This window comes from Canis lupus, chromosome 21 (assembly GCF_048164855.1).
Source record: "Canis lupus baileyi chromosome 21, mCanLup2.hap1, whole genome shotgun sequence".
Classification (NCBI taxonomy): domain Eukaryota; kingdom Metazoa; phylum Chordata; class Mammalia; order Carnivora; family Canidae; genus Canis; species Canis lupus.
The window spans coordinates 8,234,190-8,260,448 of NC_132858.1; the positions used below are offsets into that span (position 1 = coordinate 8,234,190).

The 26,259-nt window shown below is 47.8% G+C and overlaps 1 protein-coding gene across 17 annotated transcripts in view; it reads left to right on the forward strand.

The window, feature by feature from the left end:
* PPFIA1 (PTPRF interacting protein alpha 1) overlaps positions 1 to 26,259 on the forward strand; it is an 85,544-nt gene that overhangs the window by 44,453 nt on the left and 14,832 nt on the right. For 11 of the 17 annotated variants that reach the window (XR_012013748.1, XM_072790302.1, XM_072790310.1 and 8 more), the window contains 13 exons: positions 224 to 307; positions 1,376 to 1,507; positions 3,028 to 3,090; positions 4,286 to 4,365; positions 7,233 to 7,368; positions 10,152 to 10,375; positions 12,456 to 12,687; positions 14,801 to 14,830; positions 17,500 to 17,651; positions 18,553 to 18,725; positions 18,968 to 19,061; positions 24,402 to 24,483; positions 24,585 to 24,785. Coding sequence is in view for 16 of the 17 variants with exons in the window: in XM_072790302.1 (XP_072646403.1) it covers positions 224 to 307; positions 1,376 to 1,507; positions 3,028 to 3,090; positions 4,286 to 4,365; positions 7,233 to 7,368; positions 10,152 to 10,375; positions 12,456 to 12,687; positions 14,801 to 14,830; positions 17,500 to 17,651; positions 18,553 to 18,725; positions 18,968 to 19,061; positions 24,402 to 24,483; positions 24,585 to 24,785 (1,683 nt within the window). In the remaining variant the exon portion in view is untranslated. The remainder of the gene's footprint in view (positions 1 to 223; positions 308 to 1,375; positions 1,508 to 3,027; positions 3,091 to 4,285; positions 4,366 to 7,232; positions 7,369 to 10,151; positions 10,376 to 12,455; positions 12,688 to 14,800; positions 14,831 to 17,499; positions 17,652 to 18,552; positions 18,726 to 18,967; positions 19,062 to 24,401; positions 24,484 to 24,584; positions 24,786 to 26,259) is intronic. The other 6 variants (XM_072790304.1, XM_072790308.1, XM_072790315.1 and 3 more) reach the window with 1 other exon arrangement.

Consider the following 26,259-nt stretch of genomic DNA (forward strand, 5'->3'; position numbering starts at 1 on the left):
CCAGCGCCAGCCGGGCCGCAGTCACTGGCACGAGGAGGCCGGCTGCTTCACACCTGCCGCACGAGGCCGCGCAGGGTGTGTTTGGGGCGGGAGGAAGTGAGCCCCACACACCCCAGTGGGAGAGGCCCACACAGCATGCTGTGCTTGTCGCTCCTGTAGTTGTGCCCAGTGTGCCGGTGCTGAGAGGGCCTCCCGCTGAAACTAAGAGTGTTTTTGCCAACAGGCCGAGGAGAGGCATGGCAACATCGAGGAGCGTCTCCGCCAGATGGAGGCACAGCTGGAGGAGAAGAACCAGGAGCTGCAGCGGGTATGTGTCCCAGGAAAACAGCTGCGTGGGGTGGAGCCTGAGGACGGGGCGCAGGCAGGGGGAGCTGGTGCCTCATTCCCCACTGGGCCCCTTCCCGACTGTCAGGTGTAGTTAGTGGCCTCATCTGCGAGCTGTCTGCTGCTGAGTGTGCCCCCCCCACATAGACGATGTTGTCAACATCAGTAGCAGGGGGGGAAGATACAGGTGCCCCATGGTCAGTGCTGCTGGGGAGGAGGGACCCCCACATCTCACTGCTCTGCCAACAGAACTGCTCTGTGTACAAGAGGATCTCACAGGTACCCCTCAGCCAGGCTGGTGCTGCCTGGGGTCCCCTGAAACTTAGAGTAAGGCACATTGTCCTGGAGAATTAGTCTGTTTCCTGAGGACACAAGATTTAGGTCTTGAATTCAGGTCATGGGCCTGGCCTCTATCCCAAAATACCAAATTATAACTCAAGACATAAAGGCATAGGTCAAAATGGTTATTCCTAAGAAGAGGACAACCATAATTGAGCTATGATAAAGAGGTTTGTGTCAGTTGAATCCCCAGAGAGTTTTCCTTGGAGGACTCAAATGTCAATGTGGAACAAATAGGAAACAGACTGGGCAGTGGCCCCAGGGAGCTAGCACCCAGCTTTACTACATCAATTCAAGGCCATCAGATTTTGTTTTCACCAGAAACTGATGTGCTTGGCCATGGGCTGCAGAGTATCACACTCTAGCTCTATCCAATCCTTGCAAATGGCAAGATTTCATTCTTTTTGATGGCTGAGTGATACTCCGTTATATGTGTATATATCCCCCCACATCTTTATCCATTCATCTGTCGATGTTGGGAATGCAAACTGGTGTAGCCATTCTGGAAAACAGTTTGGAGGTTCCTCAGAAATTGAAAATGGAGCTACCCTATGACCCAGCAATTGCACTACTAGGGACTTACCCCAAAGGATACAAACATAGTGATTCAAAGGGGCACATGTACCCCAATACTTAAGCATTATCTAGGATAGCCAAAATATGGATCATCCCTTTTCTTAGAGTTTATAAGCTTTTGGTTCTTCTATTTCAGGCAAGGCAAAGAGAAAAAATGAATGAAGAACATAACAAGCGTTTATCAGACACTGTTGACAAGCTTCTCTCTGAATCCAATGAGAGGCTTCAGCTTCATCTTAAAGAGAGAATGGCTGCTCTGGAAGACAAGGTGGGACATTGCGGACATCCTTGGGGGACTCCAACCCTCTACAAAGAGAGCTTCAAGCGCTCTGCCCCTGAGGACTAATGCAGAACAGCGGGTGACAAGCATGGCAAAAAGTAGAAATTATTCTTTGATGTGGAAGCAGGACAGACTGTTACCCATTCACCCAGTGGATAATTACCAGTGTCCTGTCCTTGCCCAATGTGTGTGAATTACTCTCACTCTAGAGTAGGAGTCTATAAACTGGGTCTATAAAGGGCCAGACATAAGTATTGTAGGCTTTTTACTAATTGTGAATAGTTGTGTAGAATAACTTCATGCTAGTCAGTAATTAGCACAAAAGCGGATATAGACCATAAATAACATGTGGGCAATGGCCCTTGATTTACAGCACGGAGCAGTGGCTGGATGTGCCCGGAGGGCCTCATTTGCCAGTCTGGCAGGAGACTGTGTGTTAGGTCCAGCCCTCAGGTGTGGTGCCCTTGCTTCAGGGCCTACTTTCTGTCCTGCTTATGAAGATGACACTGTAGGAGCATGGTGTTACTTAACGGATTTAATCAGCTGAAAAAAGACATTCTCCTATTGCATCTCCTGCCGTCTCTCTTTTCATCTGGTTTGGAAAAAGTCTGAGCCTAGGCTCTTAATGCTATCATCATGGAAATACTTCAGCTGTAACCGGAGTGAAGGAGTGTCCTAGAATCTGTGTCGGAGAAGCTCTGACAGCGATAGTTGGATTCAGGCTTGATAAAACCTATTCTGGCTACACCTGTATCCCTTAAGATGAGCCCAGAATCTTCCCTAAGATTGGCACTTGGGGTCATGCTCATTTCAGAGACACCAGTGATCACTGCTGATTATATGACACATTTGTTTGTTGTTGTTGTTTTTTTTTTTTTTGTAATTTTATTTATTCATGAGAAACACAGAGAGAGGCAGAGACACAGGCAGAGGGAGAAGCAGGCTCTATGCATGAACCCCGATGTGAGACTCAATCCCAGAACTCCACGATGAAACCCTGAGCCAAAGGCAGATACTCAACCGCTGAGCCACCCAAGTGTCCCCTGACACATTTGTTTTACATAAAACCCACTATGATATGCATTATTACAGACCACATAGGGTGGTTACCTCGCTTCCTCCTTGATCAGTGGGACAAGCTTTAATGTAGTAGTATTTTTATCTTAGATTTGAATTATACATTTGAAACTTATGTCTAGATTTCCAAGTGACTGATGAATTACAGTCTGAAAGCTAGTACAAACCATTTTAACTGATTAAAATAAACTTACACCATGAACCTGTCAAACTTGTTTAAAAAATCAGTGAGGAAATTTTACATGGATATGTCATTAACAGCTATTACATGATGTCGTTGTTACCATTCACTACATGGACGTGTGGTGTGGTCCTTGTGGTCCATTCCTCTTCTGTGGTACCATATTATTCTACACAGAAGTGTAGCTGTACTGTATTGTGCAGAACATTTTCAAGAGTCAACACTAACGTACCATCTCTGTCTTTTTCAGAATTCTCTGTTGCGAGAAGTTGAAACTGCGAAAAAGCAGTTGGAAGAAGCGCAACATGATAAGGTACCGATGTCTAAATCCTTCAGAGATCCGCTGAGACATGAGTAGTGTAGAGTTCAGGACTGTTAGAGTTGCTGCAGAGGTTTGCTTGGGGTCACACTTCCCCCAAGGTAGTCTGCTGCCATGAGCTTTACTGTGGCCCTACACTCGTTTGTCCACTGTGCTCGCATCGGATGGAGCTGGAGCTGAGCAGTGAGCTTGGTTATGAATTCAAGTCCTTTCTGGTTCATTCAAAAGCTGAAATGATCCCATAAACCTGTCATCTAATGTAGTGTTGTCCAGTAGGAGGTTAATATAGACACACGTGTAATGTCAAGTATTCTTGCAGCCGCATTTAAAAGGGTAAAGAGAAGCAGGTGAAGTTAATGCTTATTTAACACGATACATTCATGCACATATGGCTGCTGCATGGGACAGCTCCGGCTCCAGGCTATTGAGTGACCTAAGAGTTTTGTCAGTTTTGCTTACTGTTTTGCTATACAGAAGTGAAGCTGGGCTATGGATGCTCAGTGCAAGACAAACAAAACAAGTTCTTGCAGTAGAGCGTGAGCACTGTTCACCCTACTACCCAGAAAGTTCTGCTTCTGGCTACAAAATCAATACTTGTTAATGGCTTGGTGTCTATCCTCTAAAAGCTGGCTGTGACTGAGATATAATAACTCTTTGTCCACTAGGGTGTATGAAGTTAATTCGGTGATCTGAGTGTTTAAGTTTACTGTAGGACTCTTAGAGAAAACTTGCTTGACATTAAATGTTGGGTATTTGTAACTGCTGAATTTATCCTGTTGTGGTGATGGTCAACATTAGAGCACATGTGGCACAAATAATTTTTCCGTATTTTTTAATTGACTCATAATTAACCTACAGCGTTCTACCAGTTTTGGGTATACAGCATGCTGACCCACAAATCTGTACATAACTCAGTGCTCACCACCACTGTGGTGATCGTCTGTCCCCACATGGCATTGCTGCAGTGTTGTTGGCTCTGTGTCCTATGCCACACTTTTCATGCCTATGACTCACTGCTTTACAACTGGAAACTTACACGCCTTTGTCCCCTTCATCTCTACCGCCTACCCGCAACCGCCTCCCCTCTGGCGGCCACCAGTGTGTGCTATGTGTTTAAGAGTCTGTGGATGCAAATCATTGTGAATCTTGAAAGAGAAAGCCACAGTGGATGTCCTTTACTGTTTTATAGGATCAGCTCGTACTAAGCATGGAAGCACTGAGAGCTGAGTTAGACCAGACGAGACCAAGAGGCACTTCCCTTCACCATGGGTATGACATTTACCAGTTTATAGATATGTTGCAGAGGAGGCTGAGGGTTGCTTCTGTTTGCCATGTGTATGACCAGAACCCGTTCATGGATACAGACTAGACGGATCATGAGTCTGGTGTGAACCAGCTCACACATACATGTTTTAGCACCTGATGTATATCTACAAGAGTCCAGGGCAGTAGCTCAAGGAACCTGTAACTAGCTTAGTGACAGGCAAGAGGAAAAGGCTGGATTTGGGCACCTAGGGGACTGGGAGTCCTGTCACTGACAGAGCTCACAGCTGCAGGAAGAGGTTTGGAAGATAGGAAATGGTCAGTTCGTGTGGGCTCCAGAGTGTGGCACTGATGGTGTGGGGCCAGAAGAATGGAGCCCGGCATGCCAGGTGAGGAGCAGTGGTCGAGACCACAAGGCCAGAGAGGTCGCCAAGGAGTGGCTGCACAGCCAGAATTGTGAAGGATCCATTGACATTCGTGGGGTTAGCACAGTGTTTTTTGTGTTTTACATGTTTTAAGAGACTAGAGGAGAATGACATGTAGTCGCCTTAAATCTCTTGGGACAGCTCTGGGTCAGGTGCTGTGGAAGTGGCTCAGCCGGCCTGTGAGCCTGGCAGGTCGCCCTGCATCCTGCAGGCAATAATTCTCATGAAGGTGTTGAAAGCTTTCTTTGCCCCATTGTAGGAAGTAATCATTGTGTGAGTCACACTTGTGAGAGTCATTGGAGTAGCTGATTGACTGTCCCAGGTCTGCAGGAAGCAGGCTCCTCAGAATGCAGGCCGACCTGGTTGCACAGGTGTCTCTGCGATTGCACCCAGAGACTCTTGGGAAGGTGGAGGGTGTCTTGCAGCTGACCCTGTTGAGCCTGCTGGTAGGAAGGAGGAGAGCTTCAGGGAAGGCCAAGTTACAGAGAGAGCCAGGAGTGTTCCTGTATGTGGAACCACCCGAGGGAGAATTTGGGAGGAGACTGTGTGTGTCCAGAACGGGAAGAGTGCAAGAGGAGCAGGACATTGAGCATTCTCTTTGTGCTGATCGAGAGCCTCGCTGGTGAGAGGCCAGGATTGTGAGTGCCACTGCTTAAGGGCTTGAAGACCTGTGTGAGGAGGTCTGAGTGACCAAACAGGGTGAGGAAGTAGACATGATGCACAGCACTCTTGTGGAAGCTTAAGTGATGACAGGAAGGGGCCATGCCACAACCTGGAGGGGTGACAGAGAAGTCTGCATACATCTGCTTGTCCTGAGTATGCTAGCAATGTGACGGAGAGAGGGGGCGGGTGGAGCAGCCATGGTCATGGGTGGCTGTGTGGTCTAAAGTCCGTGGGCAGGAGCAGGCATAAAGGAGGGGGTTTGTTTCAAGCAGTTTCATGTGGAGGTCTCACATCCAGTGGCAGAAGAATGGCTGGTAGGAGCTGTAGGACAGAAGAAGAAGTGTCTTGGTCAGCACAGGCGGGTCATGGGGGATGAGACTTGAAAGATGGCCAGCAGGCCAGCAACTCAGCCCACTTGACATGACCCCATGGCACAGTCGTGACCTCCAGCAGGAAGAGATGGTCCAGGTTGTACAGTAGAAGAGAGATGACAGACGGGCTTCCACACACAGGGCAGATAGGATGGAGCTTGGGACACGACTGGATGCAGGGTGGTGGGTTGGGGAGGGGTCAGAATTAAGTGATGCTTGTGACCTTCAGAGGATCTGTGAACCTTCCCACATCATGTGCAGGGGTTCGTGTGTGTAGCTCTCACTGATTGTGTGGTGTGCTGCGGCCCCAAAGTGGTTGTGCTAGAACTCCTGCTGAGTACAGGTGGGCGGTTTCATCAGGATGTGAGAAGAGGAAGGGAAGGCAGTTATGGCCGGCAGCACCCGCAAGCAGCACTAAACAAAGATGTTCTTTTAAAAAACGTAGAGAGGTGTGTGAAGCACAAGTAGAAGAGGCAGTCTGTCAGACGGGCTCCATCTGCAGAACGTTGTGGAGGGGCACAACAGGCCCCCTATTTAATTACCCTAATCAGAGGAGTGGAATCTGCCTCCCAAGATCCTAAGGATTTCTGAAAACAAAGGCAGCCACTCAGGGTCAGGGCACAGGGCTGGAGCCTGCAGCCGAGCCGGGCATGTGGGCTGGTGGCTGCCGTGCTCCTTCATCTCTGCAAAGTGGTTCCTCTCTGGAGCCTCTGCTGAAGGAAGCAGCTAATGGCCGACTTCAGCATCTCCATCCTAGGTGCCCAGGGCTCCATGTACCTTTTCTGGGGACTTCTCCAGCCAAGAGTATCAGTTGCCTGTCTAACTACACACGGGTCTGTGCTTTTGACCTGGAAACACGTTAAGTGGGCTGCCAGACCCCGTTCACAAGAGATGAGAGCTATGGTTCAGAAGGCTTCTGCTGCCAGGGCTCCTAAGGCACCTGTTGGTGGCAGGTAGAAGAATATCTGTGGTCGCTAGGCCTTGCACCGTGGGCCTTGGCACAAGTGGGACGTTGGCAGTTGAAGGCTAGCGTGATGTGTCAGTGTACTTCCTGGTCATTCGGGGAGAAGGGAGCACAGAAATGCAGGACAGCTGCCCTGGGGGTGGTTTCTGAGCTGAAGAGCATATCCCTCCTCTGGATCCCAGACAGCCGGGTCATGGTGTGTTCACCTTCCTGTGCAGCGCATCTGCCCTGCTTTTCCTGGGTATCCAGGTGTTGCACCTGCTGGGGCAGAAAGACTCCACAGGGCATGGGCAGTAGACTGTTATAAGAGCAAGGGGAACAGGTGCCCTCCTTGAAGACCTTTTCTGTGAAATCATTTTCCAAATTGACCAGTTCTGGCTTGGCTAACAAAGCTCACAGTTCACTTTTCTTCTAGTAACAACCTTTTCTTTTTTTCCCCCCATGTTTCAGCCGACCACACTTGGGCAGTGTCCCGGATTTCCGGTTCCCTGTGGCAGATGGTCCCACAGACTCCTACAGCAGCAGTGCGGTGTTGCGGCGCCCCCAGAAGGGCCGTCTGGCTGCTCTGCGAGATGAGCCATCTAAGGCAAGGGCCTCTGTCCTCTGGGCTCTCGGGGGATCCCCCTCACTCCCACCTCCTTGAAAGTCACCTGACTTTGAGGCTGTTCTGGAGTTACACTGCCAATAGGTCACTTTCTCTCTCCCCTCCCCCCATTCTTCTTTTGCTGCCTAAGAATTTACTTTTAGGACCTTCTTTCTTTTTAAAGAGTAGAAATGTGGATGAAACATGACCTACCATTACATACAGCCCAGTGCTATTAGTAGTTTTGAAATATTAAGACTAAACAAATACGTGTTCATCCTTAAGCAAAAAGAATTTACATTTAGAAGTTGACATATGTTCATATGTTTGGTTGACAGCTTGTGTCTTTTTTTTTTTTTTTTTTTTTTTAAGATTTTATTTATTTATTCATGAGAGACAGAGCGAGAGGCAGAGACACAGGCAGGGAGCCCGACGTGGGACTTGATCCCAGGTCTCCAGGATCACACCCCGGGCTGAAGGCAGCGCTAAACCCCTGGGCCACCAGGGCTGCCCGACAGCTTGTGTCTTTATAGACTTATCTGTACTCTGAGTGTCCATTCTCATTGAATGAGTCTGGCCAGGCATCACCATAGACCCAGGGCTGCAGCCTTGAGTGAGAATAGACAAGAGGCTGAGCCCTCTATGTACACAATGTAGGAGGAGAGACCAGCAGTCCATGGAAAGTCAGTTATCTGTTGCTGTTCAAATTGCTGTGAAGCTTAGTGGCTTAGGATGAACATGTCGTAGGTCACAGTGTCTGTGAACTTAGGAGGGTCTTAGCATGATGCTTATGGCTCAGGGTCTCCTGAGGCAGTACCACCAGAAGGCCCACCTGGTGCTGGAGGGTGCATTCCTGCTCCCTTGCGTGGCTGTGAGGGAAGGCCTCACTTCTTCACCACGTGACCTCTGCACAAGCCTCTTGGTTGTCCTCACAACATGGCAGACGCCTTCCCCCAGGACTCATGCTGAGAGAAGCAGGGTGAGAGCCCTAGAGCTTTTTCCACCCTAGTCTTGGAAGCTGCACACCTTCACTTCTCCTGCATTGGGTTTGTTAGAGGGAGGTACAAGTCCTACGGACATGTGGGGTTGGAGGGGAGAATTGCCCTCCATCTCCTGAAGGAAGGAAGTGTTAAAGAATTTGTAGAGGTATTTTTAAACCACTACAGTGTCAGATGATAGTACATAAGGAAAGGAAATCGGATACCCTGAGTTGTGGAATGAGGAAGGGAATAATATTTTAAGTGGACTGGCCAGGGAGGTATCACCAGGAGGTGACATTTGAGCAAAAACCTGAAGGAGGGAGAGAAGTAGCTGTGTGGATATTTCACAAGGTCATGCCAGTAAGATACGGTGATGGATTGGATAGAAAGCACGAGAGAAAGTGACAGGCATGGGGCTCCTAAGGGTTGGGCCTGAGCATCTGAGGGAAGAAGCCTGTCTCCTGAATTGAGGAAGACTGCAGCGTTGTGGAGGTCGGCGCGGGGCCTCTGCCCAGCACACAGGTCAGCAGGCCCATCAGACCCCCAAGGGAACATGCCGGGTGGGCAGTTGGATATTCCAACGTAGGCCTGAGGAGGCCTTGACTAGAGAGAAAGATTGGAGCCGGGATACACTTGTATATCTAGAGGCACGGGCAGGATAAAGTCACCAGGTGGGCTCCTATGAAGAAACTCAAGGTCCAAGGATAGAGCTCCAGGCACTCTCCACTGCGTAGGCTGGGAAGATTGAGACTGAATGGCGGAGCGGAGCAGTGACAGTGAAGCAGGAGGAACCCAGGGACCAAGGTGCTCCGGGGAGGGGGAGCAGCAGCCCTGGTCCCGCTGCTGGGTCGGGCAAGGTGGAGGTCAAGGACAATTGTGTATGAATGGTGAAGGGCTTGCTGTTGTGCCAGGGAGCAGTTGTGGGGGAGCCCACTTGTGACAAGTTTCAGAATCTGGGATGAACAGATGTCTAAACAGAAGAGGGGCAGTGTTCTGGAGAGCCTATACTCTGGTTGGTAGCTGAGTCCTGGAGTAAAAGTTCTGTGGTTTCTGTTTTCTTATTTTGGAGGGAGAAGGGAGAAAACATTTTTAGGGTGATGTGAATGAACTGGTAGAAAGTTGATTATGCAGAGAGAGGGCAGAAAGATGTTCCTGAGTATGCAGAGGGCCAGCCCTCATGCCTACAGGTGGGGCTGTAGGGGGTGGGGTGGGGGTGGGCAGTGCCCCACTGAGAGTGAGAAAGGGGAATGGGAATGGGTTGTTGAGGGGGGAGGGCAGGAAAGGCCTGGGGAGCCTTTGCTCCCACACACAGTTCCGTGTGCGGTCCCATGTGCGATGTTGGCGAGCGCCCACTTGCTCTGGGGGGAGAGTTTGGGCTCAGCACAGAGGTGCCTCTCAGCCTCAGGAGGGAAGTGCAGGAACTTTGGCAGCTCCAGGGCCTTGGAGGTGTACTCACCTGCCATGGATTTCTTGGGTTTTTTACTTCTTATTAGGGTGGCTGACTGGCACCAAGGAATTGTTTTAAATTTCAGATTTTGTTTTGGAGCTATCATCCCACCCTCTGAAAGATGTCACGGAAATGCCCCATGTCCACGTAGTGTGTGAGCATTGCAGGCACTCTCGGCGCTAGGCCACCCACCTCGCCCCGCACCTTGTATACTGCTTGTTGCTTCACGAAGTGTCAGCCACTTGGAAGGACAGCTCATTTTCGGTTTCTTTGAGGCTTCCGTTTGGAAACTTTGAAAGTTTCTGTCACCGCTATTGTTACTTTCGTCCTTTGCTGAGATCCAGGTTTCTTATTTACAGGTACAGACTCTTAATGAACAAGATTGGGAACGTGCCCAGCAAGCTAGTGTCCTGGCAAACGTGGCACAAGCGTTCGAGAGTGATGTTGACATGTCTGATGGCGAAGATGACAGGGACACTCTCTTCAGTTCAGCTGCTCTGCTGTCACCCAGTGGGCAGGCAGATGCTCAGACACTAGCCATGATGCTTCAGGAACAGCTGGACGCCATCAATAAAGAGATCAGGTACCCAAGATTGTACACAGCACTGCAGAGACATGAGTGTCTCTGAGGAGTGGTGTCATACTCAGGAAAGTCTGGAACAAATACTGTGAACACTTTGTAAGTGTCCCATTCTAACAATTCTACGTTAAGAATTAAGTTTTGAGATTATGCTTGATTATAAAATGCATTTAACCAGGGCGTTCTCTCCACAACTGTGGTATTGGTGTGTTTGTGTAAGATGTGGGGGAAGAGCGAAAGGTGTTGAATCCTTTCTCCCAAAAGCTGACCGCACAGCCAGAGAGGACCGCAGGGGTGCAAGTGTGTGCCTGCAATGCTCCTCAGTGCCAGACAGGGCTCCAGGGTTGGCTAGGGTGCTGAGAGCTGAGGACGGATCAGGGAGGCCTCCCTAATCCAGGATGCAGAGGGATGCTGTGTGGCAGGGCACCATCCAGAGTGGGAAGAAGTGGACTGGCCTGGTGCACTTGGGGATAAGAAGAAGCCGAGGTCTTTGACGGGGCAGAAGACAGGGTGACTTAGGAGGAGAAATGTCAGCTCAGTGCAGACAATGGAAGGGGAAGCATGCAGCATCAGGGGAGGAGGGAGCTGCTCATCCACCCCCTTCTAGCCAAGTGTCCCCTTAGGTTTTATGAGTACATGTGGGCAAGGTGCCGAGGTGATGTCTGCCCACTGCTCGTGCATTCCCAGCCCCGGAGAGGGCCAGCTGTGTTGAGTGACACAGAAAAGAGAAAAGCTCAAGTGTTTGAGTTGGCAGGTTCCCACTCATGGTTACGTTTTGCTACGTTAAATTAACATGATATGTCAAAATTGGTCCATCGTAGAACAGTGAGAGGTCAGAGGATGGATGTGACTCTTAGTCTCATCAGTATTTCAAAGATATTTTCTTTAGAAATCCTCTTCCCAGTTACAGTAATGACTTTACAAAGCACGAGGCCCATGGGGGAAGGGAAACCAGAGACTGACCCCTGTAATGATGGAGGCCGGGGTGGGTGGAAGGCATGGCAGTGTGCCCAGGCAGCCCTGAGAGCCACTCTGTCTGTGTGTCCTGCAGTCACATACTAGGGACCCTGCAGTGACTCTGGGTAGAGTTGCTGCCTGGATTTTCTTCTTATAAAGTCAGCATGGGCAGACACGCTTGTTCCTTCCTGCAGAGAGCAGGAGGGTAGAGACAAACATTAGCAGGAGAAACAGGGAAGGCCTTGTGCCAGCTCAGTGCAGATGCCTCAGCTCCGAAGACTTTCACCATCTGCATGGGACGTGAGAGAGGGTCACATAGCTTTTTGTATTTTGTAGCGTGGGGCTACAAAATATAGTTGACTGGATATCAGTTGACTGGATGCTAATGGTCAAGTCTGTCCACTGACTTGTTATCCAAGTAGAACTGTAATTGGATCCATGGTTACTACATGGATCCTGTGTGTTAATGTTAGAATAATATTCACATAGTCAAATATTGAAACTGCTGCTTACTGATGCACTGTACATTAGGGGAGAAGAGTGTTCACCTTAAATTCCAAATTAGTGGAGAATGGTTGATGTGATTCCAGAAATTCAGAGGAAGCTGGTCGAAAATCCCATCAATTAAGACTTTTGTTTGAATTCAGCCTTTAAAAAAGAAAAATCAATTCAACCTTTTCATCTAATCCAGACACTTTAGTGTTTGGGAACTTTCAATTGCTTTATGGATCAGTTCTTCAGTTATATCAAAGTTCCTGATTTCCAGTTGAAAATTTGATCCATGAACTTGCAGCTTTGCTCTAAGAATTATAAGGTTCATGTAGCCCATTGCACAGGAAAAGAGTTGCCAGCAAGCCCCCATCAGAATTTTAGTGTGCATAAGTAAAACCAGACACAAGTGATAGGAAGCAACTTTGTAGGACTCAGTAGAAGATTCACTTTGTGGTAGTCTAAAATTGATTATACTGAAAAGATAAAAAGTAGGACTTGTTTGCTAAAGTATTGTTGGAGCAACTGTTAACTGGCGTCTGATCGTAATACAGGTGGAAGCAAGCACAGGTTTGTTGGGCAGAGGCCTTCATCTGTTTGCTGGTGAAGCAAAGCTGACTATGTGCTTTTGTTTTAGGCTGATACAAGAAGAAAAGGAGAGCACGGAGCAGCGGGCAGAGGAGATTGAGAGCCGAGTGGGCAGTGGCAGTTTAGACAGCCCGGGTCGGTTCAGATCCCTGGGCGATGCCCCCCCACACCCCACATCTGTGCTCACGGGCCCCTCCCCTCCGCACAGTGGGCGCTCCACCCCACGAAGGGGCCCGCACAGCCCAGCCAGGGAGGTGGACAGACTGGGGGTCATGACTCTAGTAAGTATTTGCCTCTTGTGCCTGCTGCACCCCTCACCCCCAGCCCCTGATTTCAGTCTCAGGCTTGAAGAGTATGGTTTATTTTGGTTTTTTACTCAGAAGGAAATCAGGTTCATTTGTTATGTTTAGAGGTTCAAGATTTATTAAACCAGCTAGCATTTAATCACTCAGCAATAGCACAGGGACAAATTAATCATGGCATTTGAATGACTGGTTTACCATGTCATCATGGACTCATCAAAGTTTTTATTGGTGGGACTTTTGATGACACGGGCCTGTGCCAGGCACAGCAGTGATGGTGCCACAGAATTGAACACAGATAGTCTTCCTAGTGGGTGGAAGACATACAGAGGGAGCCAGTGCTGTCCTTCTTTGCATTAGGGCTGCCTAACTAGGGGTACAAGACATGCAGTCAAAAACATGAAGCGTCGATCTGTTTTATCTGTGATGTGCTTGACTGCATGCTTGATGCTAGTTCTGTGTGTGAGGCCAGGATGGCACCAGCACAAGCCACTCGCCTGCATGGCTTCCTGGGGGAGGTACAGGGGCATCTTCGCTTGTCTGGGTCTGGAAACACAGTGACCATGTGGTTTTTCGGGATAAGTATGCAGTTCTAAAGAATGTTTTATAAACTTCTTGTGTATGTAGCTTGGGTTTGATGAGCACTTTGCCGATTTCCTACGTTAAAATCATGTTTACAGCATTCTGCTTTTCAACCACACTTCTGTCGGTTAGAATCTCTTCTGTCCATTTTTATTTTTAGCTACATTGTGAGCTTGTAATTAAATGAGCTCTGAATCATTGTAGTGGCATATGGAGTGGTAACAAGTCCATTTTGTGGTATTTTGACATACTATTTTTATAATTCATATCATTAGCTAATTAGCTAATATTTTAAACTCTTTGATGGTTTTATTTGTGGTTTCATGCTTACTTCCTTTCAGAGAATTTGTAAGAGTGGTTATAAAAAATAGTTCTATTTGTTTTTTCCCCTATTTTTGTAATTCTTTACGCTGGCTGACAGTGTGTCTGCTTCCATGGCTGGTTTCGATTTCCTGTCTCATCCTTTTGTGTGGTTTATCACAGTTCATACAGGCCTCAACCTCCCGCCCCCAGCTGGTGTTTTGATCATCAGCCCCACGCCGTAACATCCTCTGCAGCATGCTCAGAGGGCAGTGACTCTGTGGTCCATAGTATGTGTGTGCTCAGTTATGGCTCATTAGTGTGGTTTCCACTTTATATTCATTTCTCATCAAGTAGTGAGGCTTTTCTTTCCTGCAATAGTGATACATTTTAATTTGTGTGTTACTATATCATGGATGTGGATAGGGGCATGATACAGATGAATCAGGAGTGTTTTTACTGAGAACCATGTGTAGGAGATATGTAATTCATAAATGAAGTGTTTTTTATATAAAAAAATAAGGTACTGAGCATAGAATTAATGGAAGCCTGACACGGACAGCATGCTTTCTGGTCTTGATGCTTATATTTAACTGTAAATCTCATTAACTTACTGAACTTGTATAATTACTGCCTTCATAGACTGAATCATAGAAGGTAAATGTGCCACCTGCTGTTATGCCAGTTTTTATTCGTACAAATCATCACAGGGCACCCTGCTTTAAATAATGCATTTATTTTTTAGAAGTTTCAAACATTAATGTCCAGTGGGTCATTAACCAGAGTTGGTTTGTTGGATGTCACAGTGGGTGTCCAGGAATTTCTGCATCATGAGATTGATATTGTAAAAGTGCAATGTGGTTTTCAATAAGGAAAGCGGACTCATAGAAGAATTTCAAACAGACAGCTGTCTGGTCCCTGTGTCACACACAATGCCGTGTTTTAATATGTTTTGTTTGTTTATGTTATAATAGAATTTTATCTTCCTGAGTCATAATTTATATAGCCTTTCTGTAGTAAATCTCGAATAACCTATTATATTTCAATTTGTGGAAAAAATTTCCAGTTACATTGTTTCTAAGTCTTACCTTGCTTACATCTGTCCTGTTACTCTCTTTTTAATAATTTGCTTCTTCTGGACCTTGAATTTTTTACTTCAGAGTGTGCAGTAAATCTGATTTTTCTTCATTTCTTTGCATGCCTCTATCAGCCTAGTGATTTAAGGAAACATCGTAGAAAGGTAAAAATTTTTAGCAGTTGAACATACGTCTGTTTGTCTGTGACCCATTGAAGAGAGTGCCCCTCACTCCACAAGAGCGTTGCACCCTCAACATGTGCCCGTGAGTGGTGGGCGCATCCAAGGAAGGACTGGGGCCCACAGCACTCTAGCAGGGTGGTCATGCTCCTGCAGCAGAGCCACTGGTTTTTACAGAGCACCACAATGGGTGGGAGAGCTTGCCTTTCTCTCATATTTGTCTTCTGCTCATGGCATACCTCATTATACTGGACATAATAGTTCGGGGTTTTTTTTTTTAAAGGTTTTTGTTTGTTTACTTTAGAGAGACACAGCGCAAGCACAAGCTGGGAAAAGGCAGAGGGAGCAAGAAGCCTGACATGGGTCTCGAACCCAGGACTCTGGGATCTGAAGGGTCCTGAACTGAAGGCAGATGCTTAACCAACTGAGCCACCCAGGCGCCCTGGACATAATAGTTTTTAAAACGAGAAATTTCTGAAGCAGAGCCATAGATTTTAGACGTGGGCACAACCAGCTTGGGTAATCATGGCTAGCAGCATTCGTTGAGCCCTTGCTGTTTGCCAGGCATTGTGCTGAGTGTTTTATGAGCCTGTTACTGACCCTCACACACATCCCTGCAAGGCACAAGTTGTGTTGTGACCCTATTTCCAAGATGCGAAGACCAGGGCTGAGCACCAGGTGCTGTGCCAGGGGCCAAGGTGTGGTACAGATTTGTCTGCTCACCACCCAGCCCGCCTCTGCTCAGGTGCTCTCATCTCCTTTATAGCATCCCGCACAGGGCTCAGGGCTCCTCCTCTGTATAGATGACCATGAGGTGGGTCTCCCCATTTTCAGAGGAACTACAGCATATCAGGGGCCATATCTCTTGACCAGAGTGTCTTGTAACTGTCAGGCTTTGCTCCCTGGACCATAGGTACCCCCCCCCCCAGACCTGCCTGGTCAGGCAGTCCGGTGGTGCTGGGAGTGGGGTGGTAGCTGCGGGAGCCCCTCCATTATGCAGACCAGAATCCTGTTCATCGGGGTGACCACAATTTGTACCTGTCTGTGCACAGTCTGCAGACAGCTTGGGCACCTGCACCAGCAGCCAGGTGCGTAGCACGCCCTGAGTCTGCTGGCTTGCATTTACATTTTTCTTGGTAGCAAGACTTTCCCAGTGAAGGAAGAGATGTGCTAACAAACACCCAGGCAGGATGGCTGCTCTTGTTGCTTGTGGTCATTTGAGCTCCCTGATTGCTTCTTGGAGGGCCTTGTTCTGAGGTTTGGGGATGTGAAACCAGGTGTGTGTGCAGCGCTGGGCGGGGTACTCTTCCCTGGCAGTGCAGAGGCGGGGCAGGCCGAGCTAGGGCTTGTCATGCGGACCAGGCTTACACTTGGAGCTGTGTCTCCACTGACCTCATGGTCAGCACAGTCCCGCGTATCACTCCCCCATCCTGTTTTTTTGTTTTCTGTTTTTCTTACAAATCATTGAATCATTGCTTTAACCTGAATTTGAAATCTATCCCTGTCATTGAAATCTGTCCCTGTGAAGTTTTATGTTGGTAATTTCTAGCCAGTTAAGATAGCCTTTCATTGTCTGATGATTATGCTGGGATGTCAGAAGAGGATGTAGGACTTATCCAGCTGTCGGTTACGGTTGTGTCTTACCTGAGCTCAGCTCCACCTGGCACTGATGCATGTGGCTGTCACCGAGCCCCTGCACGGCTGCAGCAGTCCTGTTACAAAGCACAGCCAGCTGCCCAGTCTCGCTGTTTATACAGATGCTTGCCATGCGTGTCTCCTAGACCCACCCCTGTCTTAGCCAGCCGCAAAGCCTAGGTCTGTAAGCAAGACCTGCCAGGACCCTGTGAGGGGTTAAAGCGCTGGTTAGACAGTGGCCCCACCTTCCTTCCATGGCCGCAGAGACGCAGCACAGACTCAAGCTCCATGACAGAAACACGGGGAGTCTGAAGGGGGTCATCATGTTACGATGGCAGCCTAGGGTCACTTTGTCCATGAGGTATGGAACAACAGGCTCTCTAAGCCGCACAAGTCCTCAGGTTATAACATTACTGAGAAACATGAGCCAGACACGTGTGTGGGATGGAGGGGGCATGCCTGTTCACTTTGAACTTGTCCTTAGGGACTCCATGGTTTCATCATTACTAGAAATGATGGATTATGGTTACAGGCTATTTCCTCCCCTGCCCTAAACAAAAAACTCTAGAGAGTTTTGCATGGAAGGGTTCTGTGCTTGCCAGTGCTTGTTGTGAATGGCATGTTCCTCCTGAGCAGTCTACCAGGAAAAGCTCATGCCATCCGTGGTTTCTAGTGACATGGTTTGAGGTGTGGCCCTGATCTCTGTCATCCCCTTCAGTGGCCATCCTCATGGCAGCACAGAGTTCCAGGAAGAGTTACCCATGGGCTGTGTGGAGGCTCCGGGAGGGGAGTGCTCCAGGTCGTGCGCCAGGCCCTACACTCATGTGCAGGCAGCAGGGAGTCTCCTCCAGCTGCTTCTCGTAAACAGGACCACTCCTCCGTAGCATGGCCTTAGGCTAAACCCAAGGCATTTTATAGCCCCCTGAGTTTTTAAGTAAGTGTATGGCTACAATTTAAAGCCTACCCAATTGTTCTGTGGTGACATCTCACTAGCTGCTCTCACTCTGTCTCCCTCACAGTTGCCGGCTTCCCGGGAAGAGGTACGAGATGACAAGGCAACGATAAAATGTGAAACATCCCCCCCTTCCTCCCCAAGATCGCTCCGCTTAGACAGGCTGCACAAAGGAGCACTGCACACAGTCAGCCACGAAGACATCAGGGATGTCAGAAAGTAAGGCGCGTGCGGGCACTGCTCACCCTCCTGGGAAACACTATCAGATGTTAGTGTGCAGTTTTAAGAAATCTTTTATCTTTTTTGGGGGCAGGAAAAAAGGTCAGAACGATGACTTTAAAGAAAGACCAGTGAATCAAGTTGAATTTATTTAAATGATGTTGTCGGGATGCCTGTGGGAGCTCAGGGAGCTGCATGGCAATCTGGCAAGAGACGAGTAGCTATTTGCACAAAAGTCAGTTTGGAAAGAAGGGGGCTAAATGGTGTCGGCACTTTTAGGACAACTTCATTTCTTGAGTCTGCATATTGACTATAGAGAACTTTCTATTCCTGCTGGAGCCTGTGCCAGCACATGGCACGCTCCTGAGGGTTCCTTCTGGTGGCCGCACTGTGTGCCCTTCTGGGCTGTCCAGAGCCCCTCACCGTCTGCACCCCCAGGCCTCTCCAGTAGTCACTCTGTTGCTTGTGCACCCCATTCCCGACTAGCACTGGTTGTTTTGCTGTTCACACCAGGCGGTGCTCAGTGAGGGCTGTGTGCACCCCTGTGCAGTGGCTCTACCACCAGCTCCCCCTGCTCCCAATTTGCTGCCAGGAAGGGCTTACTTGAGGAGGTGCTCAGGGCTCCTGAGGGACGGCAGGACCAGCATCTTAGTGACCACTTTCCCAAGTGGTTGGCTACCTGGGGCTTTTTTGTCGCAGCCTTCCAGGGAAGGAGAGAGGGGCAACCCTCCCGGGGAATGTTGCTGGGAGCTTGAGCTTCTCACGCACTTTGTGAGGGTGACAACTTAAGTGCTAGCTCTGAAGTTTGAAGGCATATTAAAAACTCCAAGTGTTCCAGGTCATGTGCATGGGACGGTGTGCTGTGCTGAATACTTGTTAAAGATCCTTTCCTCTCCCCAAGCTCCACAGGCTCACAGGATGGCCCCGTGAGCAACCCCAGCAGCAGTAACAGTAGCCAGGACTCGCTGCACAAAGCCCCCAAGAAGAAGGGCATCAAGTCCTCCATCGGCCGCTTATTCGGCAAGAAAGAGAAAGGTCGTCCCGGCCACACTGGCAAGGAGCCCGCAGGACCAGGTTGGTGTCCCGTGTGCGTGCTGTGGCCCAGGTGCTCTGTGTGGCCCCTGTCACAGGAGCTGACTGCTGTCGTGCGGCACGATCCCCGACAGTGTAGGTGCATCCGTGTACTGGCCATCCCCTTGGAGGTGCCCTCAGAACTCTAATGCTCTGCCTGCAGACACACTTCCACCTGTCAGGAGGACCCCACGCATGGCCCTGTCAGTGCATCTCATTATTTCAGTCTCTGTGCTTCCCCACAGCTGCTGCTTCAGAGACAGAAAACTCCTCTCAGGATGCCCTGGGACTCAGCAAATTGGGAGGACAGGCTGAAAAAAATCGTAAACTTCAAAAAAAGTAAGCTATTTTTAATTTGCCATCTCACTGAGCAGCTTTCGCTTGTACCTGATTTTTAACCAACAGTTATTTATAAGTGTACTATGTAACTGTGTAGATGTATTCTGTCCAGAAAGATGAAGCCAAGGCCTTTATTAAATGATACTTCTTGGAGATTTTAGAGCATTTACAAAATTTTGAAAGGACTCACGTGGATTCCAGCCAACCTTGTAAAGTTGGCTAGGGAGGACGTGTCAGGGTTTGCACGTGGGGCTCGGCCTCACAGCACTTGACTCTGAATCCTGGCTCTGGCTCAGATTGGCTCTGGACCTCTGGGAGAGCTTTGTCCTAGCACTCCTGTGCTCCCACTTGGTCATCTGTACGTGGGAACAAGGGGCACACTTACATCATGTGGTTTTTAGCAGTATGAAATATATGTCTCTGTAAATACACATGAGGTGGTTTGAATATAAGATGCACATAACCATATGTATGACTACAGCCACTGTGATGACTCAGCTGCCAGCATTCAGAGTTTGCTCTTCATACTGGGGATCTGTCAAGAAATCTTCTACTATGTTGTCCTTCTTTCCTTCCCAAGGAAATTCTGAATTTGTACCTTCACAGACCCTCAGTTTTGTAGACTATTTATTACATTTTAATTGTAAACTGTCTCAATTCTGAAGATGACCAATAATAGTGGGAATAGCTTCTTGGGGAGCAGCTTGGGCATCATGATGCCTCAGGAGAGGGTGCAGGTGGGCACGTTTCTCTGGGACTTTCCAACCCAGAGCAGGTTGTGTGCTGATTCACCATATTCCAAACCAGAGTTACATGGATGAATTGGAGAGGTTGGCACCATGTCCCAGTGATCTGACAGCTGAAAGACAAAATTGATGTTCTCAAACAGAAGAGGCAGCATGTAGTGTAGTGGGGAGGAGCAAGATGTGAGCCCAGGGAGGAAGATGGAGCCCGTAGTGAGAGGCAGGAGTCGGCAGGCTCTGAGAGAAACCCGACAATGGGAAAGTCATCCTGCCGCCCTCGGGTTCCCTGAGAGCCAGCACTGTCCTGGAGCCTGGGGCCGCAGGTCTCACCGGAGCCCACAGGGACCCCCTCCACTAGAGGCTGGCTTCCCTTTAGTCCCAGGAGCTGCCAGTTGGTTTCTTTTTGGTGAAATGTGCCTCCTTTTAGTTTTCTTCTCAGGAGTCATAATGATGATTTTGACTGACATACCATAGATTCTATTTCAGGTGAAATGCTCTTATTTCTGTTATTGTCACAATACCATAGGCATCCTCAGTCTTTTGGTTCTCTGGGAATGGAGATTTGTAGAAACTGCTTCACAGTGGTCTGAATGTTGCTGTCTTTGAACTGTATAAAAATGTTTTAAAATAACTTGGGTAGTTGCCATTTGGCTGTGTGAAATTTAATATTGAAACTAGGCCTTTTGCTCCTGGAACCATGCTAGGAAAATTCTGTCCCTTGGATTTTGCTGATGTGTTTTATTTCATATCCTTACATTCCGTAATGAAAACAGTAGATTTGTGGCAGTGCCCGCTGGCTCTCCCACCCCACTGCTCCCATAAATGTGCATTTCACATAGGATCAAAAGTAGCATAAATTGGCCAAAACGTTTCCTGTTTCCTACATTTATTTTGTCACTCTTAGGAGGTATGCTTAAGCACTTGGCCATATGAGGACAGCCTTTATTGAGTTATTTGCCCCAGCATGTGATTAAATTTCATACTGCGTGTGTGTGTGTGTGTGTGTGGTGTATGTGCGTTCATGCACATGTAAGTTTCTCTACAGCTGAGATGTTCAAATTGATGGCTTTAGTTCTGTGTCACCATAGCTATAACTGAGTATCTAAGAGCATGTAATTCTCTGTACTCTATTGTCATGCATGGCAAGTTCTAGAACATACAGTTGACACTTGAACAACATGGGTTTGAATCGTGCAGGTCTACTTATATGCATTTTTTATAACTACAATGTAGCGCTGTAGATGTGTTTTTCTCTTTATGATTTTCTTAACCTTTTCTTTAGCTTAGTTTATTAAAGAATGCAGCCTATAAATGCATATAACGTGTAAAATATGTGTTACTGGTAAGCCTTCTGGTTAGAAGTAGGTTATGAGTAGTTTTTAGGGAGTCAGAAGTTATCCTCGGATTTTCAAGAGTATGCATTCCGTGGCTGGCAGAGCTGTGATTTGTGAGATAGAGTCCTATACACCTGCATACGAGGTGCCATAGTGTTAGGGTGCAGGTCTCAGAAAGATGAGGCACGATGCCTGTTGTCATAGTATTGCATGAGCAAAGGCTCACACACATTTTGTTGCAAAAAGGCGACTTTCCCATCAGTCACAGGTTGCATCACCTCTTTCATATGCATGCCTGCTCTCTGTATAATTTAGCAAATTTTGAAATGTCTTTTACCTGCAACTCTCATTGTAAGGCTGGGATGCATCCCACATCTGTGTACTATTAGAGCAGGTGTTTGGAAAATTAGGCATAGGTCTAGAATTTGGTCCCTAACGGAACTCAGGTCCGTGGCTTCTGTCTTCTTAGCAGAGGGTGCAGCCCCTTTGGTGGGGTCCCCGAGCAGTAAACAGAAGGCACAGCCATGGCAGGGAATGCAGTGTCCAAAAGCAGAGGAAGAAGTCAGTGCCAGCAAAAGCCAGACAGGTCTTCTCACTCCTCCAGGAGACTGGCTAGTAACTGAGGTTCTTCAGGACAGAGTTAGGTGCTGGGGGCTGGTTTAAGGTGCAGAGAAGCACTGGGCATTTCAGAGTCCTAACCACCTCAAGTGTCAAGTTTGAGGCTTTGGAACTCATGGCAGAAGAGTTCTGTTTTCTGGGAAATTAACCTGTGTAAGAATACCTCATTTTGTTACAGTAAACTGTTATCTGCCATGCTTATTATCATCTTAGTAAAGGAGAAAACTGAATGGTTCTGTTGCTTGTTAGAGCAACTATATGAGTAAATGAGCAAGTTCGTAAGTTCTACATAGCCGCTTAACAGCCGTCACAAATGAAGGAAACTGGCCGTGTTCAGCCGGCCATCCTCCATGGCCTAGATCAGGCAGGAGTGTGTGCTTGTTTGCGGAGACAAGTGACAGGGTGGGAGTGGGGCTGGCCTGGGTGGCTGGGGCGTGCCCTCCCTGGTGGCATAGTGTCCATGTGCCCTGTGTCGTCATCCTGCAGGTGGGAGGCCTACTTCACATGATGGGCCTTCTACTCCCTGGTAGAAGGAAGGGATGCAAGTGTTCCCACCTGGATCCAGTTGGTGTTTAGTCTCCTGGGCTCTGCACCAGCCTGATCAGGGAGGCAGTTGAGTGCAGAGACTTGGCCCAGCCACCGGCTGGGCCTCTACCTTCCTGCTGGCTCCTGCACTTCTTTGCATCATGGTCCTGTCTCTACCGCCTCATCTCAGTTTCAGCAGGACCGTGGGCCTGAGCTTGAAACCCACGAGCACATCCATACCAGAAAAGGCTTTGCATGCACAAATGGGCGCTGCCAAGAGGAAGCTGCCAGTAAAGTCAGAATCATGTGTCATGAGGTTAATGGACTATCTTTAACCCTATATTCCTTGTTTATAATGAATATCTACTTCAGATTTTTTTTTTCTGAAGTGGGCTCCACGTCCAGTATGGGGCTTGAACTCACCACCCTGAGCTCAAGGGTCGCAGGCTGTACCGTATGAACCAACCAGATGCTCCCAAATATCCATTTCATATTAAAAGTTGAAGTATGGCAGCAATTCAGTTGCTGTTTGGCACACTTTGAGAGTCCAGCATCTGAAAGCTCTCCTAGTCTAGCGGCACAGCTCCTCCTCGGCTGGGCTGAGCCATGTAGAACTTAGCACCTGACCACACTTCCGCAGCTTAGGCCTTTCCCCAGCCTGTCAGCTAAGGGATTGTTTGTACTATTCATAAGGTTCAAGGGGCTTAGGTAAGTGTTCCCGTAAAACATAGCCACTGTCTTTGAGAATTTGTCCTTAGGACACAGAAATCGGCATTTCATTGATCACATTCATGATTTATTCCACCTGGTGAAGACTTCACCTTCCTATTCCCTCCAGTATTGCTGCCCCGTGGCAGGACGACCACAACCCTGGGGGGGACTCCCTTTCTTTTTCATTTATGAAAAGCTTTGCTTATTTTAATGAGGAAAATTTGCCCTTTTTTCCCCTCAGGCTATTAAGATTTGTTGCATTTTGGGGCGCCAGGCTGTCTTAGTAGATCTCAGGGTGGTGAGTTCAAACCCCACACTGGGCATAGAGCTTACTTTAAAGAAAGAAAAAAAAGATTTGTTGCATTCTCTGGTATAATCATATCTGCATAATTAAAATATTTATTACTCAAGGAAACCTAAGATTGATTTAAGAAACACTTGAAATTTTATGTGAAACATTTTGAGCTTTAATTTTACATAGATTTCACAGTCTCAGGAAAAATCTAATACCACTTAAATATATTAAAGAGCCCATGTGTATCTGATGTGTTCTGCAGAAATTATTAAAGAAAAATAACACTAAAACATAACCTAAGGATTGAAAAATGCCTCGGTATGCCCAGGCACTCAAGGTACACCTCCCCCAGTACAACCCCATCTTCTCTGCAAGCTTTTTCATAGTCAGGAAGAATTAGTGTCTTTCAGAAAGCCTTGAAGTACAACACAAAAAAGTAAGATAAGATTCATAAAAATTGTTATGTTGTCTCTTACCTGTTATTTGTAGACAGTCATTTTTAAAAGATGTTAATACGGTAAAATCATGGTTTGGGAATTTTAGAACCAGGCATATAGAATATTTCTGATCCTATAAGGATGCCAGGACTGTTTCCTGCTTGCCGCTCAACGGGTGTTGGCTTGTGATAACATTGGAGTTTCACGGTCTGTCCTGTGTGCAGTGATACAAGCGGTCAGGATGAACCCTGTGGGTTAAACCATAGGATGACCCAGTGTCTTAATTTACACATACCTAATGAGGCTAAATAGCAGTGTAGACTAGAAGTAGCTAGCACCCGGTCCATGACTTACTGGCCACATTAAACCATTACTGGTACAAAACTCTGATGTTGTCAATGCTAGATGCTTGAGGCCCTCCCAGAGGCTCCTTCACTCAGACCCAGCTGCAGCTTCTTCTACCTGGTTTTCCTAGATACTCAGGTATTCCCTTGACTATCCTTCCTTGGACATAAAGACTGCTGAGATTGTTAATGTTGGCAATTAAGTCTTTAATTCTGCCAGGAGATGACTCAAGGATACTTTTAGAAATGTCTAAAGAGAATAGCTCTGTTCAACTTGCTTAATACATGCATGCACTGGTGATTCTTTCACACTAAATCTCTTGTTATTTGTAGGCATGAATTGCTCGAGGAAGCCCGGAGACAAGGTTTGCCTTTTGCACAGTGGGATGGGCCGACCGTTGTTGTTTGGCTAGAGGTATATCTTTCTTTTAATCTTGGGTGGAGTACATTCCATATGTGGCAGTGTATTCATCCAACTGTATGCAGTGCATAACCTTGAGGCCTTCTTGTCTCCAGCTGTGGGTTGGGATGCCTGCCTGGTACGTGGCTGCCTGCCGAGCCAATGTGAAGAGTGGGGCCATCATGTCTGCCCTGTCAGACACAGAGATCCAGCGTGAGATTGGCATCAGCAACCCTCTGCATCGGCTGAAGCTGAGGCTGGCGATTCAGGAGATCATGTCTCTGACAAGTCCATCAGCCCCTCCAACTTCAAGAACGGTACGTGTCTGTAAAACCCATATACCTGCTGATTTTTCTTGACTATCTAGTGCTTGCACACACATCCGGTGTTCCAACTTAAAGTTCTGGCATTCATAAACATTATGACTTTTAAGTGGTGACGGTTGGGTGGTTCACGGGTCCCTTACTGAATGTTCTTACAACTGCTTGGCTGCAGTGGCTTTGCAGTATAGAAGTGAGAGTTTTTAAAGGCATAGAAAAGTAATAAATATCTCTAATTTAATAATGTATTTATCAAAAGCAAAGGGGGAAAGGCTTACATTCCCCACTTGCACTGTGACCAGTGTTTTCCTGTTCAACTTGTTCTGCTTAGCAGTCCTTACAGAAGATCCTGGAGGATCTGATGTTGAACGGTAAACACGAACCTAATGAAAACATGGTTATTGGGAGACAGAGCAGGCCAACTCCTCATGCGTAAAGTGTGGGTTCTTTACGTTGGCTCAGTCCCTGCTCTACTCTTGGTCTGCTCTGAGGGAAAACCTGACGGAGAGACCTAAGAGCCTCACAGATGGACTTCTCTGAGTAGCAGGTTAGGGGGTCAGGGCCCAATCCGGGGCTTGTGGTTACTCGACACAAGGAGGAGTTGCCTGCTGGCTTGTCTTACTTTGTTTCTTAGGGAAGGGGTCGTAATGAGCAGTCAGCCTGTGCTCTGACCCATGGCCCAGAGAGCTGTGCCAGGAATATTCTGACCGGGTCCCCATTGCCCAGCTGTTTCCAGTTAGAGTGGCCTTTCTAGAAATGAAGGTGTAGAGTGGTTTTCCCAAAGTCTTTATGAACTGTCCAGTGAAGGCTGCTCAGGAGCTGAGTTGGTGCACAGTGATGATGAGCCATCTCAATTGGGAACCTTCCTAAGAGGACAGGGTGCAATCTATTCCCAAAGGGGCCCAGGGGCCTGCAGGTTACTTTTTGGGCCTTGGGTCTGCCGTGGTACTCCCGTGGTGCTGGTATTTTGGCTCCTCGAAGTCACTGGACATTCTCTTGGACACACTCAGACCTGTGCCCTGCCTCTTGGGTTCCCCAGGCAAGGTGGTCTATCCCCATGGCCCAGTCACTGTGGAGCACCTGCTGGGACCTTGTCTCATAGCCCAAAGCTAGACCTGGGGACTGTGCGCTTCATGGTGCTTGGTTCGGGTTACGACTGTAAGCCTTTTGAATAAGTTACTTGAGAATCACTCATAATAGTCAGAAGTACAGAACGTGTTGTTTTTATATTTCACCTACTCAGGTGATAAGCATGGCAAATAGAGCTCTAGGGATTGCGGGCTGCTCATGGGTTACTGACAGCAGTGTTAGTCAGATGTGGTTATTCTTTGTAAAGGGGGGGAGCTTGTTTTAATGTTCTGTCGTTTTCCACACGGGCATCTAAAATGAAAAGGTGAGAAGAATGGCCTCGGCCTCCACCTGCTCCTTTTATTTGCCTGAGGCTTACGTGTCTGCCACCTTTCCTCTTTGT